General features: G+C 40.3%; 4 protein-coding genes and 2 non-coding genes across 6 annotated transcripts; 4 read left to right on the top strand and 2 right to left on the bottom strand.

Moving 5' to 3' along the window:
* Positions 1-2,673: 2,673 nt before the first annotated feature.
* On the top strand, positions 2,674-3,628 carry LOC108050924. The gene is made up of 2 exons (XM_044461893.1): positions 2,674-3,449; positions 3,511-3,628. The coding sequence occupies exons 1-2, from the start codon at positions 2,761-2,763 to the stop codon at positions 3,602-3,604; spliced, it is 783 nt and encodes a 260-aa protein (XP_044317828.1). The 5' UTR covers positions 2,674-2,760; the 3' UTR covers positions 3,605-3,628.
* A 2,520-nt stretch (positions 3,629-6,148) lies between these two features.
* Trnat-agu lies at positions 6,149-6,222 on the top strand. Its single transcript has one exon. It is a non-coding gene; the product is annotated as a tRNA-Thr (tRNA).
* A 730-nt stretch (positions 6,223-6,952) lies between these two features.
* Positions 6,953-7,026, top strand: Trnat-agu. Its single transcript has one exon. It is a non-coding gene; the product is annotated as a tRNA-Thr (tRNA).
* Positions 7,027-7,128: 102 nt separating this feature from the next.
* LOC108050926 lies at positions 7,129-9,006 on the bottom strand. Its single transcript, XM_017132841.1, is given in 5 exon segments — positions 7,129-7,346; positions 7,415-7,744; positions 8,560-8,594; positions 8,596-8,680; positions 8,885-9,006. Coding segments are annotated over 5 exon segments (738 nt in total). The 3' UTR covers positions 7,129-7,180.
* A 2,987-nt stretch (positions 9,007-11,993) lies between these two features.
* LOC108050923 (protein late bloomer) lies at positions 11,994-14,362 on the bottom strand. Its single transcript, XM_017132837.2, has 5 exons — positions 14,196-14,362; positions 13,440-13,607; positions 13,226-13,378; positions 12,612-12,794; positions 11,994-12,552 (listed from the first exon to the last, which is right to left on the bottom strand). The coding sequence occupies exons 1-5, from the start codon at positions 14,253-14,255 to the stop codon at positions 12,481-12,483; spliced, it is 636 nt and encodes a 211-aa protein (XP_016988326.1). The 5' UTR covers positions 14,256-14,362; the 3' UTR covers positions 11,994-12,480.
* Positions 14,363-15,909: 1,547 nt separating this feature from the next.
* Positions 15,910-17,415, top strand: LOC108050921 (protein late bloomer). The gene is made up of 5 exons (XM_017132835.2): positions 15,910-16,027; positions 16,097-16,270; positions 16,341-16,493; positions 16,694-16,891; positions 16,958-17,415. The coding sequence occupies exons 1-5, from the start codon at positions 15,968-15,970 to the stop codon at positions 17,030-17,032; spliced, it is 660 nt and encodes a 219-aa protein (XP_016988324.1). The 5' UTR covers positions 15,910-15,967; the 3' UTR covers positions 17,033-17,415.
* The last annotated feature ends 41 nt before the right edge of the window (positions 17,416-17,456 follow it).

Below are 17,456 nucleotides of genomic sequence, written 5' to 3'. Positions count from 1 at the left end.
GTGCAACCCCTTAGAACTGCTTCCCCATTTCGGATTCTGCCACTTGCCGCTGCCGTAAATCGGTGCCACATATGGCAACTTTACAAGTGGCTCGCGTCGCCGTCTGCGCGCACAATTCAAATAGAAATCAAAGTGGGCGTTCATGAGTTAAACACTCGACGAGGCACGAGGCACGGGGCACAGGGCATGGGGCATGGGGCATGGGGCACTGGGCAAAAGGACCAAGGCAGAAGCCAGCGGAGTGACAAAGTCGCTGCCGCAAACTCAGCGAAGCCAACTCGACTGAAGGCGGGCACTTGTGGTTTACGACCTGGTTGGCGGGAGAAAGCGCGAAGGACGGATCCTGGCGGCAGGAATAAAATCACATACGGATCCTGGGGCGGAATGGGGATGGGAAATACCCTGAAATGGCTGCGCCATTTCTTTCCTGCTTCGGATGCTGTTGGGAAAATTTATTATTCTCGTCTAGATGAGTTCATTATGCGAACAGCAGTTGCCAGTCGGGGGCGCTGCCTTTGAATGCCGAATGCGAAAACAATTTAATTTTATTGTTTTCCACATAAATTCGCTCCGAATTATGCATTGTGTAAAAAACATCATATGAAATCTGAGTGGCACCCGCACACACACACACATGCGATGGCAGAGATTGTTGGCCATATAATTGAGTCACGTTTGGCCAGGGATTAGGTTTGTTGTCTGCTCCACTCGGGTCCCAAAATATTCAGATTTATGCCGCGAATGGAAACTTATTGGGAATTGCCATCGTGTGATTTATGGAAACGACAAGCGCACATGCATAGTAAAGTTTCCTAAGCAATGGGATTCGGTTGGAAAGCGGAAAACGCCAAGCCACGTTCAAATCGCAGAAAATCTTATGGATTCAGTGAGACTCAGCCCTGTACTTATTGTTTAAGGGCATTTCCATTCATCTTCTTAAATGTGGTTCTGAAAAAGTGCCAACTTTTATTAAAATAAATTCAACTTTTATCAAAGGCGAACTTTGGTAACCCAAAACACTATTAACAATAACGTAAATTCGTGTTCATAACAATCTTTTTTTAAAGAAATAGACATTTAGAAATTATTATTTTCTGAAGAACCTGAACCTGAAGAACCAGAAAATTATTATCTGGTTGTGAACTACAACTTTAATACCTATGGCTAACATTTTTACTAAATTAATTATAATAAACGAAATGCGATGTGTTTGCATAACGTTATGATCGAGTTTTAGACTAGATTTCCCATACCTATGATTTTGATTAAAACCCTGAATCATAAATTAGAGTTGAACTTTAATATCTCATTTACCAAATTTCAGCTAAAGCTCCCATTAAGACCACAAATAAACCTATTTCTAGAATGATATAACGGCACCAAGAGCCGTATGCATGACTACGTGTTTATAATGCCAATAACCTTTGACAGTCCCGGATCCACAAGTAATGTGGGACACACGGGGAGAATGTTTCCGGCGGAGGAAAAGGGAGTTTTGGATATGGAAAGCCATCGAGGGGGCAGAAAGAAAAATCAAAATTCGTGTTGGCATGCAAGTTCAATGTCTGCCATCCTCCGACAGGCAAACAGAGCGAACGAAATTAAATTTATCTGTATCAGTTCCACCGCCCCAGAGATCAGATGGGGGGAATTCCGGAGACGGGGTCCTGGAACAGCTGCAGCAGGAGCTGAACACATGTTCGGACAAATTCATCTGGCATGTCACAATGCGCAACGGTATGCAGAAACATCCCAGAGGGTAGCACATTGTTATGGATAAGCCCAGACTTCACTTCGTTGGCATCCTAGTTTTTGGCCCCGGCTGCAGATTGCACGTGACAGGACTCGACGAAAAGTGAAACTTGGCAAATATTTTGTTGAAACACTTTGGGCTTCATCCCCCCATGCGCACGAGCTCCAAACTCCCACTCGGTGGAGTGGCAAGTGTCATTAATCAAATGCCGCCCAATAATTTCCAACCCTTTCTGCGGCAGTTTTTGAAATATGAACTTTTTGCTCTGATGAATGCCGGCAGTCATTAATAAATTAGGGGTTAAAATGCCATAACAACGCCAAGAGATGCGGGAGGGAAGCGTTTTGGCAGCCGCTGAAAAGTTGTTTATTTAATTGAAAGCGAAACGAGGGGGCTAACGGATTCGTTTAACTCAATTAAATTGGGGCAAAGGAAGTGGGAGGGAAAATCAGTTAAACTTTGATTTAACGATCCAAACAGTTGCTGTCATGCCCATATCAAATTAAAACAAAATTTTAATTTTTTGATTGGTCTAGGAGAAAACTGAATTTTAGCCATCTATACTCTTAAAATAAACGGGTATGCTGTTGTATTTACTTTTAGTTAAATCATTATTTATTTATTTATTTATTTATCTAAAGCTAACAGTTAGTGTTAAACAAAGAGCTAACGTTTCGTAAGAGCCATAGCAGCTTAGGCCTTCAGCTCGCTTAGATATGTTTATGGAACTAATATAAAGTTATTGACAAAGTTTACATATTTACAAAGTTTTCATATTTACAAATGTAATGGATTAATTGTATTTACATATTTACATATTGTATTTACATGTGTTCTTATTTCATATATTGTGAGTTATTTTAGAACTGTTCAGGAATTTTAAGATGAGTTAGTTAAATCATTATATTTTTGTACTTTACTGTCATCTGGCTATAATCAGATTGTCATTACTCCGATTAAATTTCCGGAGCAAACACAACCGTATTCAAATTTCCATTTGAATCGCCATGAGCACATGGAAATTAGATGAGTGTCGGGCCATTGGCCTGTTAAAATTGGAGGATGAGAGCGAAGTGCTGACCAGCGGTAATGAGCCCAGCGGCAGGGAGGAGATGACCGATGCCTACGAGGAGCTGGAGGAGATGAAGCAGCGTCTGATCCTCCTGCGCCACAAGATCCTAGGATCCCAGCCGGAGAAGTGCCAGGATATGGGCGACCACAAGGACTCGACCGGCAGGACCCGCGAGAGCCTGCAGCTCGAGGAGCTGCGCCGCCAGAAGTGCGTGCTCAAGTGTCGCCTAAAGGAGGCCACCGAACACCTGGAGGACACGAGCAGGGAAATCGAGGAACTCGAGAACTGGCGCTGCCTGCTCCAATCGCGTATCCTCCAGATGAAACGGAAACTTGCCCAGTTCGAGGAGTTCAAGCCCCGGGTCATCCACCAATTCGGGCTGTGCATCGAGCGTTGGGAGCAACAGAGGATAATTAAAATTGATTGCGCCACCTATCGGGAGAAGGTGCACGCCCAGATTGTCCATGCGGACAACTCCCGGAAGTGTGTGGTGCCCATGAACTGCCACAAGCATAACAGGCAGTACATCCGTGTCCAGCTGCTCCTGCTGCGCGTCTTCCTCCACAATCTCCTCGATGCGATGGTCAGCGACTTCCAATACTTCTGCCGCGAGATGAGCATCACGTGGGTAGCCCTTAACTCGCTGTCTTATTTCTAAAATCTATACAACATAATTTTGTTACAGTTTCACCCGTGGAATTGTTGACAACCCATCCCCCAAAATTGCAGAAACTCCGACCAACTCGATTGCTTCTTTAGACGTGGAAGAGCGCGAATAAATTGGGGTTCCGTTTAGCCAAGTTCCAGCAATTAATGCTTTAATTTACATTTTATTTTCGTGGGCCCTCTGTTTTTAATTGCCTGGGAAATGTCGCCCAATTAGGGTTATTGAGGTTCGGCGGCCGTAACGGCCCTTTTGTGGCCAATAATAATAACACAATTTCAACTCGCGGCCATCATTGAAGTCAGGCTATCATGGACTTTCCGGTCGCCTAATCCGACTTTCGACGTCAGCCAAATGTGCTCGCATTCCCACCAGGATAAGATGGCTAAATACGAAACGGCATCAGATAAAAACAAAAGCAGATTTGTCTTTCCCCATCCTCGCAGGAGAACGAGGAAATCCGCACCACACACACATACACTGAAAGAGAAGGGAGCTAAGCTGACTGCCTCGGGCTGAGGGCCAGCAGCCAAGGCTGAAATCCTTATCCTGCTCCAGCTCCAGCATCATCTCCTGCTCCATCTCCTGGCCCCATATCCTTTTTGGAGGTTTTCGAAATGCGTAAAAACTCAATTGCTGCGCATTTGACGAGGAGGTTGGGTTCTGGGAGTCCGGATCGACATGGGTCCCGGGTTGAGTGAGATGCTAGATAACGCCGGGAAAGAACGGTGGAGAGGGGGCGGGAATGGCGAAAACGAATTTATTGGAGTCATGTGCTAATACCAATGCCAAATCGCAAGGTTGCAAGCGGCTACAGGCTGTGTGCTGTAACTAGTTTGACGACGAACATTTTACACCCTTATATACAAAACAAAGTCTTAAAAAACGCTGTATTTGGTACTTGGTTTATTATATTACTTAATTAAGCTAATTTACTAGTTTGAATTTTAGTATGCATATTATTTTAAATCAATACCTACAATAACGGTGAAGACACCTACAATAACTTGAAGCGTAACCTCACTCTAAATTGTTTGGTCGCTTTCATTTCCAAAATCGAGATAATCGAGAATAGTCTGAATGTGTTTTTAATTTGTTTCGATGAGTACTTTCAGAAACGGAATAACATATTGAGCCTACAAATCTCCTTGTTTGTCCCTCCTACATGTCTAGTACTAACTAGTATAACAAACTATTAATATAACAAACAAAGTTGCTCATTTCTAGGTTTGCAAATGAGTTATTTTATTTATATAGCAATTTTATCTTTCTTTAAAATAATAATGTAAGCTGTCTGAGATATAAGTTGATCAGCTTTAAGTTAGAGTTGTTTATACTTGTTACCTAAGATAATGTCATTTAATTATAAGTCAAAGGACTTACAGTCTTAAAAATTAAATTAATTTAAAATTAGTAAAAATAGGAGCTTGTATTCAATACTTTCCCCACATTTCCCTCACAGATATACCCATTGATGTAGAGAACGCAAACAGAGATGGAAACATGTAGATACACAAATACAGACACCGGACGGTTGGCTGTTGTTACATGGCTGAAACACAGGAAACGCATTAGATACTTCTGCCCGATTCGCAGTGGTAGTGAGTGGGATTCCCCCTCTGAACCGCCAATGCCCCCAGTCCCGAGAATGGAGCTGTGTTGGTGCGATAAAAATCTGCGTAAAATGATGCGGCAATTTGATGAGCAACTAAGTTCGGGCAATTAGTTTGGTAAACGCTTGCCAGTTCCCAGTTGCCAATTGCTGTGCGTGTCCAGCTAAACTGTTGCTCGGAGGTGGGCATTCAGTGCAAATGGTGGGCTCAGGAAGGCCCGAAAAGTTTTCCTAGTGATTTATTGTGGACAGTCCGCCGGGGAAGTTACAGATACTTTCGGATTGATCCGAAATTTCCCCCCGATTTCCACACAATTCCCAGGCACATGACCCCTGGCACCGGAATGACATTCGTTTCTAACGGAGCCTCGCATTCTATACTTAACAATCGCCTGCGGCTTTTTCCGTGCTCGTGCTCTTGCTGCTCCACTGAACTCTTTGACAAGCCTGAGTTGCGGAGAACAAATAGAAATAACCGACAGAGCCGACTTGCTAATAAGCCGATGAGGCCCGACCAAAAAAGAAGTTGCCTTTTGGCTGGGGGCCAACCTCGCAGCAATTGCAAAGATACAATTCGAGTGCCCAAGTTTGCTCTGCTCTTCGCAGTGTGTGCGAGTTAACCGCAAAGTACAAATAATTTCCATTTGGCCAAGGCGGCGGCATTTGCATATTTCTTTCCACTTCAGCCCAGCCCAATCCAGGGTAGAAAAGACAAACATGCCTGCCGGGCGCAGCGGCCAGTATTTAAATAGCTGGCAGATACGTCTACTTATAAATACTTTTGTCGTCTCGGCAAACGATACGGCACAAGTTGTAGATAAATATGGCATAGATTACATAACTAGTTCTGCGCCACAAAAAAACTTTGTTAGCTCGCTTTGCAGCAAGAATACATATGGATATCCGAGCATAAGTATCTGAAAGCATAAGTATCTAAGTATCTGTGCACACATGACGGAGGAGCGTTTATTTATGAATTTCCCCGCAGACTCCGCTCGTCGTCGTGCCGCAACTCAAATGCGCCGTTCTCACCGAGAAGCTTTCGTGGGCGCCGTGGCTTAGTTGGTTAAAGCGCCTGTCTAGTAAACAGGAGATCGTGAGTTCGAATCTCGCCGGGGCCTAACCCTTGAAAAATTGTGTTTCTGGGGTGTTTTTATTTTTTCTACACGCAAACTAACCCCCCTGTTGCCCCACTGGGGCCCCAAAACAATAACTGATATTTTCATTGCTCTTTACGGCTGTTTATTGTTCTGCCTGCCAGCTGACGCTCTGCAGCCCATTAACGTGTTCCAATTGCGGCCATAATAGGTTCAATAATCATTAAAATGTTGCTGATATTATTTGGGTTTCGGGCAATTCACCATTCTCAGTGCCTCGTCAAGGAAGAGCTTTTTGGAATGCTTTCTCAACTTAAGTTTATATAATACATTTAATAATAAATCAAATATAGGGTGACAAAAATCAGTAGATTAAAATTAATCTTCGCCACTAATAGATTATACATTTGTTTACTGGTTTTTAGCTTGATTATTTTAATTTATGTTTCACTTTTGGAATTTGAAAATACTTACAAAAGGTTCTTGTCTATCCTTAGCTCCTCGGTAAGCTTTTAGTACAAATGTTAAAAGCTTTATATACAGCAAAAATTATTTCCGTACTTAAAGCTTTTCCGTACAATGACAAAAATTGTCTTGAATACTTTATATCTCATATCTTTCATATCAGTTAATGACTTTCAGTTGAAACAACTGAGCAAATATCAATTTCCAAATTAATTTTTTAATTGAAAAAAACGCCAAGAGGGTGGTAGTTTTCTCTTAAGTTGAGTAGTTCAACGGCCGATGTCACAACGGCGCCGTGGCTTAGTTGGTTAAAGCGCCTGTCTAGTAAACAGGAGATCGTGAGTTCGAATCTCGCCGGGGCCTTAAGTCGAGGATGGAAAAGCTTTCCTCTTTTTTCGAATTTTTTATTTTATTTTTCGATAACCTAATGCGTAATTCTGGGTCAACACTTAACTAAACCTAACAACAGTAATTAACAAGCACCTGGAAGTGCGGCTTCCAACTACATTTTTCACACCTAGTCCTTGTAGACCAGATAGAGCACCACGATCATGAAGTACGTGGGCCGTTCGAAGACCAGCTGGGTGAAGTTGTCCCGCTTCTCGTCCATCAAATGGCACATCCGTTGGTGGACGCCCTGGTTCTGCTTCTCCACGATCGACAGCAGGCAGACGATGCGGTGGCTGTCAATTTAACGGGTATCTTTGGGGCTAAGTGATTAGATGGCAGGGGAGCTGGCATCGCCACTTACCGCCTGTGGTTCAGCTTCTTGACCCGGTCGCGTATCTCGGCCGCCAGACCTTCGACCAGCTGCAGAGCCCGCCAAGAGTCGTAATTGCGGCTGAAGCGATCCCACAGCAGCCGCTCCTCGATGCAATCTTCGATGATCTTCAGGGCACGTTCCATATTGAAGTTGGTGTGGAAGAACTTCCAGTCGTTCTTGGGCTTCTCCTTGACCGGCTCCCCGCCCTCGCCGGCGGTCGCCTCGCCCTCCGGATTTTGGGCGGCCCGCCGCCTGCTCAACATCGACTCCGAGAGCAGGGCATTCATGCGGTTGGTGGTGCGCACCGATGCGGTTATCCTGCGGATGGTAATCGAGATGATTGCTTAGCCCTTTCTTACAATCCATATTTCAATCAAAACAATCCAATCATACACTCAGAGATAAAATACACTACAAATTCTAAGAAATACCTAAAACTTAAAAAAAAGAATAACTTGTTTCATATTAGCAATGAACAGAATGGTAGCTCGGGGTAATTCTCTAATTCCAGAATGGATATCAGATTCATTTCAATGTATCAGTCAGTACCTACTCATATATATTTTTTACGTAGGAAACTACTTGAAATGTAAAAGGGTATATGGTTTTTGTTGAAAAGTACATAACAGGTTGAAGGAAAACATTCCGATATAATGTATACCGTGTTGCAAACAACGCGTTGTAAGTAACAAGTAACTATAGCGACCTATCTCGTTTTATTTTGGAAAACGTATTTCAAAACCAATAAAAATTATAATATGAAATAACTTTAGTATTTTAAAATAATATGGTAATGGGTCAAGTGACGTCTTAGGCTTAAAGAAGCGACGGGGGAGTTACTTCCAACATGCAGCTAGAACGAGTTGGGAATTATAGCTCCGTGTGTCGTTGTTGAACCTTGTTCTCCTTGACTCTCTATCAAAGCAGAGTCGATTAAGCAAATTAATGTAAACTTTTAGAGAAATAAAATGTCTCAAAAGTGAACCAAGCTTTCCCCTGATAAAACTGTTTACTGGTTTATTTCATTGTCACTATGCTAGGCTGTTGAGTACACTTCTTATTTCACAATATAAGCACTAAGAACTTCTTTGGCACCCGCGACTTGACAGACTCCGATTTGTGTTAAATCCTACCGCGTTTTCATGGTGGTCCAGGTGGTCATGGTGTTTATTTTAACCGATGGACTGCCGATTTTCGGAGCTGCCTCTGCCAGCCGGCAGCGGAAAACAAATACCGAGCGCTGCTATCTGCACACTGACAGGACCGACATGCCGACACGAGTCCTGCCCATCGACAAGGTCCCCTCTTCGTCCCCGCGAAATGATGGGGTATCCACACATCGTCAAAAGTTCTTTGAAGCTTTGTTGGTTTAGGCCCGCTATCCAGCGGAGCCTAGGGATGGCACATTTCGATGGAATTTACCTATAACCATGGTGGAGTTGCCCGGGAATAGCTCACGCTGCCAGCGCCAACTTCGAATTTGGCTTGAGCCTTCCGGCTTGCGTGCCGCTTATCATAAATCCACTGCCGGGGCGCTCCAATTGCAATCGGCCGGATGGCGGCGGAGACGTGGGTGTCATCGCCACCAGCCACTCGGCAGGATGTATACTGGGTTTCGGGCCCAGTCAAAGGCAAAGTGTTGCCATATGGACGTGTGGGCTGAAGGGAATCACTTGGGGCCTTGACGGCACGCGATTCCCATCCGAAGTTGATGACTTCTGATCGGCTGCCCTGCGACACCTGGGCGCGGTATTCGCGGCCAGGTGAGTGTCTTCGTCTTGGGCGCGAACTTTCAAGCACTTTGATTACTTTTTATCGCAAAAGTTTCCCGCTACGGCAGCGTATGCAAACTTCGCGTTGGCGCTCCAAATCTAATCTATCGGCATGCATCTGTATCCGTATATGAAGTTATTAAATTGAAATAACTGTCAAGTCACGTGCATGAAGCGCGGAGTTGACGACTCCTCATTGTTCCCAAATGGGAGAATCAAGTGGCCGGGAAATAAAGAAGAATTGAGCATTTCGACGGCGGAGCACTTGGGGTAGGCCATGGCAGTCGGTGTTATTGCCAAAACAACAGTGCGAACAGCGCAGGACACACGAATAGGTATAAAAAGCCGCAGGTTGATGGTGAAAAATAGTTGAATTACTTAAGGTATTTTCATACCTCTGGATAAATCTGCGATATCATTTCATGAAGTAAGGTCATTGAATGAAGTTTAATGTAAGTTATTATACCCGTTACTCGTAGAGTAAAAGGGTATATTGTATTCGTGCAAAAGTATGTAACAGCTAGAAGGAAGCGTTTCCGACCCTATAAAGTATATATATTCCTGATCAGGATCACCTCCTGAGTTGATATAGCCATGTCCGTCTGTCCGTCTGTCCGTCTGTCCGTCTGTCTGTCCGTCTGTCTGTCTGTCTGTCCGTATGAACGCTGAGATCTCGGAAACTATAAAAGCTAGAAGATTGGAATTTTGCATGCAGATTCTAGGAGTTCCTACGCAGCGCAAGTTTGTTTCAAAAAGGTGCCACGCCCCCTTTAACGCCCACAATCGCTTATATACGATTTTAAAAATTTAAATATTTCGGAAAAGTAAAAATGCAGTTTTATTGTGTTTATCAATACCTATCGAAATGTAGAAGAAATTTTTCAAATCGGACCATTCGTTAAAAAGTTATGCGTGATCAAAGTTTCTATCTCCATCTCCCTCGCACTCCCTTTACCTGAGTAACGGGTATTTGATAGTCGGGGCACCCGACTATAGCGTTCTCTCTTGTTTTTTTTTTAATATGTACTCTTATTGTTTAGGTCATCAATATTAATACAAATTAACTTAATTCACATTGATCAAGTAATATATCCTTTAAAGTCATTTAAATTCATATTCAAGTTTTTCATTTCTTAAGATTGATGTAATCCTTTAAATGGTTTTCCGTGAAGCTGTCCATTTTTAAGTTAGGGGGATTGGACATTCAAAAATATTTTTTTCGTACTATTCGGACCCCTTATAGTAAAACATTTAATATAATACAATTACACAAATTTTTGACCTGAATTAATACTTCTGCTTTAAATTAATTCATTAATTCAATACTATATGATGTAGGATAATATTACGATTATCTTTCTGACTATAATATGACAAAGAAAAGCAAAATATCCCATTTAATCGTTCCCAACTAAGAATTTAAGAATTTAATTTGCATATGTTTAAGGTGAAAAACAATTATAGTTCCATAGATCTCAGATTTTAATGTTGAGGAATATATATTCTGTATATGGCCGGAATCGTTTTACTTGCACTACAAGGACAACTGTTTTTGTTAATGTTTTACTTTAAAATTAATAGGCATTCAAAAAAGTATGCAAATTATTAGATTGAAGAATGTGTTAGGATCTTTACTATTTATGTAAGCTCTCAAATATATTAAAATGCTTTTGAAATTATGATTAACCGCAGATTAATATGAAAATGCCATTAATTAGGATTGAATCTTGAATATTTTTATTTATCTCCCCGGTGCACACGAATCCATTTCGGATTAACCTTTGATTTCCCCAGCACGCATTCATCGAACCGCCAAAATGAGAACGCAGCACGAATCCCGAACCAGAAAGCAGGTTACTAATTTCCAAAACACAAAACTTTTCCCGACTCACGTCAAATGGATGAGGGATTCGAAATGGAATTTGGCGAAAGGCGGGCTCACATGTGCGTGGGCGTAAATTAAACAACAGCTAAACAAATTAGGCAATTTGCACCGCCTTCCTCTCCACAATTTTGTGGGAATCGAGGGGAGCACGGAGTGGCATTGCGAGCGGGTTCGAACTCATTAGCACCTGAGTGCACGCGACCCGTGAAAATTTGCATACAACTTACGCTTGCATGCGACTCATGGCAGCGGCGCCTCAACTTATGCTTTACTTCACCCGAGAGTGTAGTTCAGTTGATAAATCTGGGGATAAATATTTTCGGCTGCTTCGAAACTGCACGAACGAAACTCACAAATGAAACTGGCTGAAGTCTCCGGCTCCGGGAGCTCCGAAGCATAAAAGCGCAAAAGCAACGGCGACTGGAGACAGGAGAAAGGTGAAAGGTGAAAGGGTTGAGCTGAGTGCGCCAACAAGGTGTACGCTTTGATGGTGATTGGCTCACAACCCAACAGGAGGGGGAGAGGGGATTGAAAGGAAGTCTTCATGTCACTCGTTAGCCCGCGCTCGACTGCGATTTGATTTGAGTTAGCATGTCTAAGGACAACTCAGCGGCAATTTTCGGGTCGGGAAAACAGAGCAAATGTGTGCCAATGTATTCTAAATTGTGTTTATTTTGAGTAATTTGCAATCCAGCGAAGGCACATCCCGCTCGCACACACATCGCCTGACTTCGGCAGACAGTTTGGCAATTAAAATTGTAGGTTGCCAACTGTCGACGCGCCGCATGCAAACCAAATAGCTTCTAAATATGTAGAAGGCGCGAAAAGAATATGGATGATCGAATGCACAGAGAGAAGAAATCTAAAATACAAATTCAAGATAGGATGTATTGAAAAAACTGTATGAAAATAGTCATTTTAACCGATTTTTTATTAAGGTTCAGATTTAATAACTAGCATACGGATTGAACTGTTTAAACATGCTGTTCAATTTTTAATTACACTTTCCAAAGAATTTACAACTGTTTTTTTATTAGAAAGGATTCCGAATTTTCAAAAACCATTCCCGATAACCCATAAAGCTTACAGATTTCCCACCGTATACAATTTGTAAAAAAATGTATTTTTTGGAATTTCACAATTTAAAACTAGCAATTCGTGAGCGTAAAGATTATTACTTTCAGTTGTCATGGATTTCGATGAATCACTCTGACACATGGGCTTTTTCCTAACGTCTCATGCTGTGCTTTGCAATTAAAGCAAAATATTATATGTATTAATTTTAATGTATTTAATTTATTAACCAGTATCTATAGAAATACGCTATTAGCAAGAATATTTTTATTTTCTTATTAATATTAACTAATGAGTCTCAACTCAGCTAATCAGTCAGATTTTTAGTATTCAGAGCGCCGCTGTTCGTTCCTCAAAGTCACCCCCAAAATGGTGGTGAAAGTAAAGGCACCGATCTGTAAGAGAATGGACAAAATGAAACCAGAGGATATCAAAAAGAAATGTAAAAGGGCACCTCAATGACCATAAGCATCCAGCCAACCATCTTGGGACCCGTCAACAGCTCCTCGTGTTGAGCCTTCATTTTGGACAGGCAGCCGTCCTTATAGGGCGAATCATTTTTGTCAAAACAGCTACTGGGAAGGGGTATAGAGGCGTCGGTGTAATCCTTTAATTTGTTGATGCCACAGCATTCGTACTTTAATTAAAAGCAATAAATAAAATCAAATTTTAGAAAAAGTTAACTCAATAATAGTTTCTGGAAAGTCTTAATTTTTTCGATCAAATAATTTTTGTTTAGTACTTTATTTTGCATTTAAGAAATGTGGTTCTAATTATTATTAAAAATCGGAAGAAAAATCGTAAAATGAAAGGAACAAGTTGTTAGCATATATTAAAAATTCATTTTAAATTTCATAAAAATCTAACTACTACATCAAAGCAATGTAAAATTTTATAGGAACGATTGAATCATTTATCTAAAAACTTGACATCATTTTCAAAACTTGATATATACAAATGTACGTTATTCACGGTAAAGAATGAATGAGTACAATTTTGATACAGAAGCAAGAGTTTAACTTTTGAATTCTTTCGTGCTTTTTCCCCATTGTATGAAAGTAAGCTTACTTGTATTTGGTACTTAGACATTGCATCTTGGTCTTTCAACTGTTTGGCAAAGGCCTCATGTAGTTTATTATGAGAGTCGTCATCGAAATGCATGCGAAAAACGAACAGCAGGGCTATAGAGATGAGCAGCATTACCAGCATCGAGATAGCGTACTGAATTTTTAAAAAAGTTCATAAGTAAGTGGTTAATAAGTGTTTTACAGTGATCACTCACCGACCAGGTAATACAGATACTCTCCTTAATGGCCCCAAAACAGCCATAGAAGGACAACAGGAATACGATAGAACCGACGGCAATGTAGATGCACAAAATGAGTTGATCCTTTGGATCAATGCTCTCTATTGCGATTACATTGATCACGATAGTCACGATTCCTAGTACCTGAAAATTATTTCAATTTATTTAGCCTAATAAGTAAATATTATAGCTGAACACAGGAATCTATTATATTTATGAATATTCACAGATCCCTACCCACATTAATCATTCTTAACAAAACAGTCGGCCCAGATAACGTTTGACAAGGCAACTGTAATGACTCACAATAGAGATTAAATGAGCTTTAATTCCGCTTTACCAATATTTATTTATACAACTCAAAATCGTCTAAGACATGAATGTCGTATTGTTGCGCGAAATACGTACTTGCTAATTTTTTTAAAGAACTTCGAATTGATGTATGTAAATTAAAACTTTATCTCACCGATATGTACTATTAATTTGAAATATATATTTAATATTTTTATTAAACTTAAATTAGGTGTTTCCTTTATTTTACTTTTATTTTTTACTCCCTTATTGTTTTCCATAAACTAAGATGTTGGGAAATCACTTTATAAAGGGCTGATTATTAGTTGAAATTTGCTACACTTGCACATGTTTTATTTACACATTTTTTTACGTATAACTTGCAGCCAATTTTATAATTAAATTGATCGCACCGTTATTTTTTGGCATATCACAACTCACCGCACAAAGAAAATTAAACAGGAACGCTAGATATTTAATCAACAACGGTGACAAACCCATGGCGATATAAAAATTGGGTCTACGCGTGGTCTACTTTTCCGTATTTTACTAACTTTAATTCAAATGCTTACTCCTAGAAGGTTATTGCTATACTAAATAGTTGGGCAAATACGATCGTCGATTGAGTTTCGTTTGTGCTTGCAATCGAGTGTGACAATCACTGAAAAAATTAATTTTTAATATTAACAATTTAATTTTAAAAATAATTCCTTTCTGACTTAAACTTTTTTGTAAAAAAAATAATTAAACCTTTTTTTTGAGTATCTCGAAGTGTGGTTAGCAATCACCAAAATGAACGTGATGAAATGTTCCCCAAAATTAGCATTATTATAACGTTACTCTCAACTGATTCACAATGAGATAAAAAGTCTCCCTCTGTTTAGGAAAAGCTAAATGCTCATGAAAATAGCAGACAGATAAGTAATGAATTCTCACCTACAAAATTATCATTATAACATTTTCAAGCGTTTGCTCTCTAGGGTGGCCATATATGATAGGCTGATAGTGGGTATTATTTATAAATCATTATGTAAATAGTATAACTACTCTTTAGTTCTTTGTTTTTGCTTCGAATAATTCAACCAAAACCGCAACAAAATGAATATGCACATAGTTGATATTAAAAAACTCGTACATCCCTTTCGCCACAAGTGAGTAATTTCTTTTAATGCATCATTTAATAGCATAAACCTATTTCAAATATTTAAATTCAATTTTTTTTGCGAAACCTGATCACCCGAATTTAACTTTGGCATTCCTACTCAGTGTTTTGGTGAGGTAAACAAATATCGGGCGAATTTGTATGCTCAAGTGCTTTTCAAATACGACGACTAAACAAGAAAGGAAGCACACTTCGGCAAGCTGAAGTTTATATACCCTTGCTGTTATTATAAAACGACTACATTTCGATTTCTATGCCTATATTAATAATATCAATGAAGCTATGTCAATTTTGCGCTGCAATTTGCCATCGTTTCTATGGCAGCTATGTGATATTGTTGTCCGATTTTGACAATAACTAAAAGCATAATTAGTAAATAATTACTATATCTCAAAGGAATATTTTAATAAATAGAAAAACAGAAAAATAAACTTTTTTTTTCATTTTATATTTTTTAATTTTGATGATAAATTAGCTATATGATATAAATGTCCGATTTTAACCGTTATTCCAAAGTATTTAAATATTACCAAAAATTTAAAACAACAAAGTTATACTTTTTTAAAAAAAATTTCCGATTGTTCCTATGGGAGCTTTATCATAATAAAGTTCGCTCCGACTTGTATTCTACCTGCAATAGAAAGAAAACTTTTGGGAAAGTTTCAAGCAGATAGCTTTAAAAATGATGGGCTAGAAACGGACGGACGGACAGAAGGACGGACAGGGCTAGATCTCTCTCCTGGTGATGTTGATGAAGTATATATACATTTTATAGGGTCGGAGTTGTCTCTTTCACTGCGTTGCAAACTTTTAACTAAAATTATAATACCCTCTGCAAGGGTATAAAAAGGCAGTTGGTCTATCACTACGCTCTTCGTTTGATGGGAGCTCAGCTGTTTGCGAAGCGCCTTATCAGTCCGATGGCCGGGTGTTTTTTGATAATTCTAAGCCCCATTGGAGTACGCTGCTTGGGCATGGGCGCTACATTTCAGTTGATTTCCGATAGCGAGTGCGGCCGAATCCGACAGCCTAGACCTAAAAACCTGCCAAAATGAGTTGCGGCACAAAGACATTGAAGGTGTCCTCCTTCGTTCTGGACTTTCTGTGCTGTGTGAGTTGCTATCGCCAAATTGCCAACTGATAGTGAATTTATTTGTTATATATATTTCCACGCCCCCAGGTCTTGGCGGCACTGACCATCGCAGCATGTTCCTATGCCCTGATCACTTTCAGCCACAGCATGGCCATCCGAATACCCTGTATTCTGGGGATAGTGCTGGGAGCCCTGCTTTTCGGTAGCACGATCTTCGGCTGCATTGCCGCCCTGAGAGAGAGCATCCGCATGACGTGGATCGTGAGTAGTAAAGCCTCCACAAGCTGACCCTCAATGAATTCCAAACGCTGTCCTCATATCGCCCCGAAAGTATGCTGCAATCATGATGGCCCTGGTATTCGGCCAGATCACCGTGATCCTCGCCCAGCCCATAAACTTTGAACTACTGGCCAACGAGACGATATACGACGCCTGGCAGGGTCAGCTCTATCATCAGCGAAGCATGTCCTACTATGAGATTAAGGTGAGTTATGGCGGAACAAGTTTAAAAAGCCCCGAACTATTTTTATAAAATTACCTAGTGTGTGTTACTAATGCCTCAAAGTTATAAAAAAAAAATTGTTTAAATTTTCCAGGAAATATTATCAATTAGTATTTTGTTTAATTTTATCGGAATTACCTTTTTATCTCTGTTTGCGTAAATATTAACCATTCTTTGTTTAGTACCACTGCTGTGGGCAGTCGGGGCCTAACAACTATCCGGATAGTGGCCTGCGAATTCCTCAGAGCTGCTACTTCAACCAGAATGCGACGGTGACAACGGATCTCTATACCATAGGCTGTGATCAGAAATTGGCAGCTGCCTTCATTAAGGGGACTCGCTGGGAGCGGATCAGCGATTGGTCCGTTGTGGGTGTCGAGGTAATCAAAGTTAATATATGCATATATGACTAGCAGTGATTTAATAACTTGAAATATATTCTTCAGATGCTCACCGTTTCAGTGGCCGGTCTCCTGGCTATAACCTTGCAAAATGCGGAGCGTCGTCGTCTTTACCGATAGAAGCTTTTTATTAGTATATCTGTCAACAGTATTATAAGCTGTGCGAATATATATAGTAAATCTGTTCCCAAATCTGTAAATAGTCAAGCTTAACAAATAACTCGTAACAATCCCCTTACAAGGCAATTTTAATATTTGTATATTAATTAGTATAATATATATCCCAAATATTAAGTGGATTAATTCTGTTGGAGATGTAAGATAGTTGTCAAAGTCTTCTAATTTTTCAAATAAGAAATACATAATTATTATCACTCCAAAACAGGTTAATAACAAAATGTTGCGAAAAGGCCAGAGCTATTACGGCAGGTCATATTTATTTCAAGAAAAATAATATTAACAATGATTAAAGTACTAAACAATAATTTAGTTCGAACTTATTTAAATACCCCTTATTCAACTCAACGCATATCGATATCAGCGC

Source organism: Drosophila rhopaloa, unplaced genomic scaffold, assembly GCF_018152115.1.
Source record: "Drosophila rhopaloa isolate 14029-0021.01 unplaced genomic scaffold, ASM1815211v1 contig_115, whole genome shotgun sequence".
Lineage (NCBI taxonomy): Eukaryota > Metazoa > Arthropoda > Insecta > Diptera > Drosophilidae > Drosophila > Drosophila rhopaloa.
The sequence above is the reverse complement of the archived record's forward strand: the minus strand, read 5'-3'. Positions and strand labels throughout refer to the sequence as shown.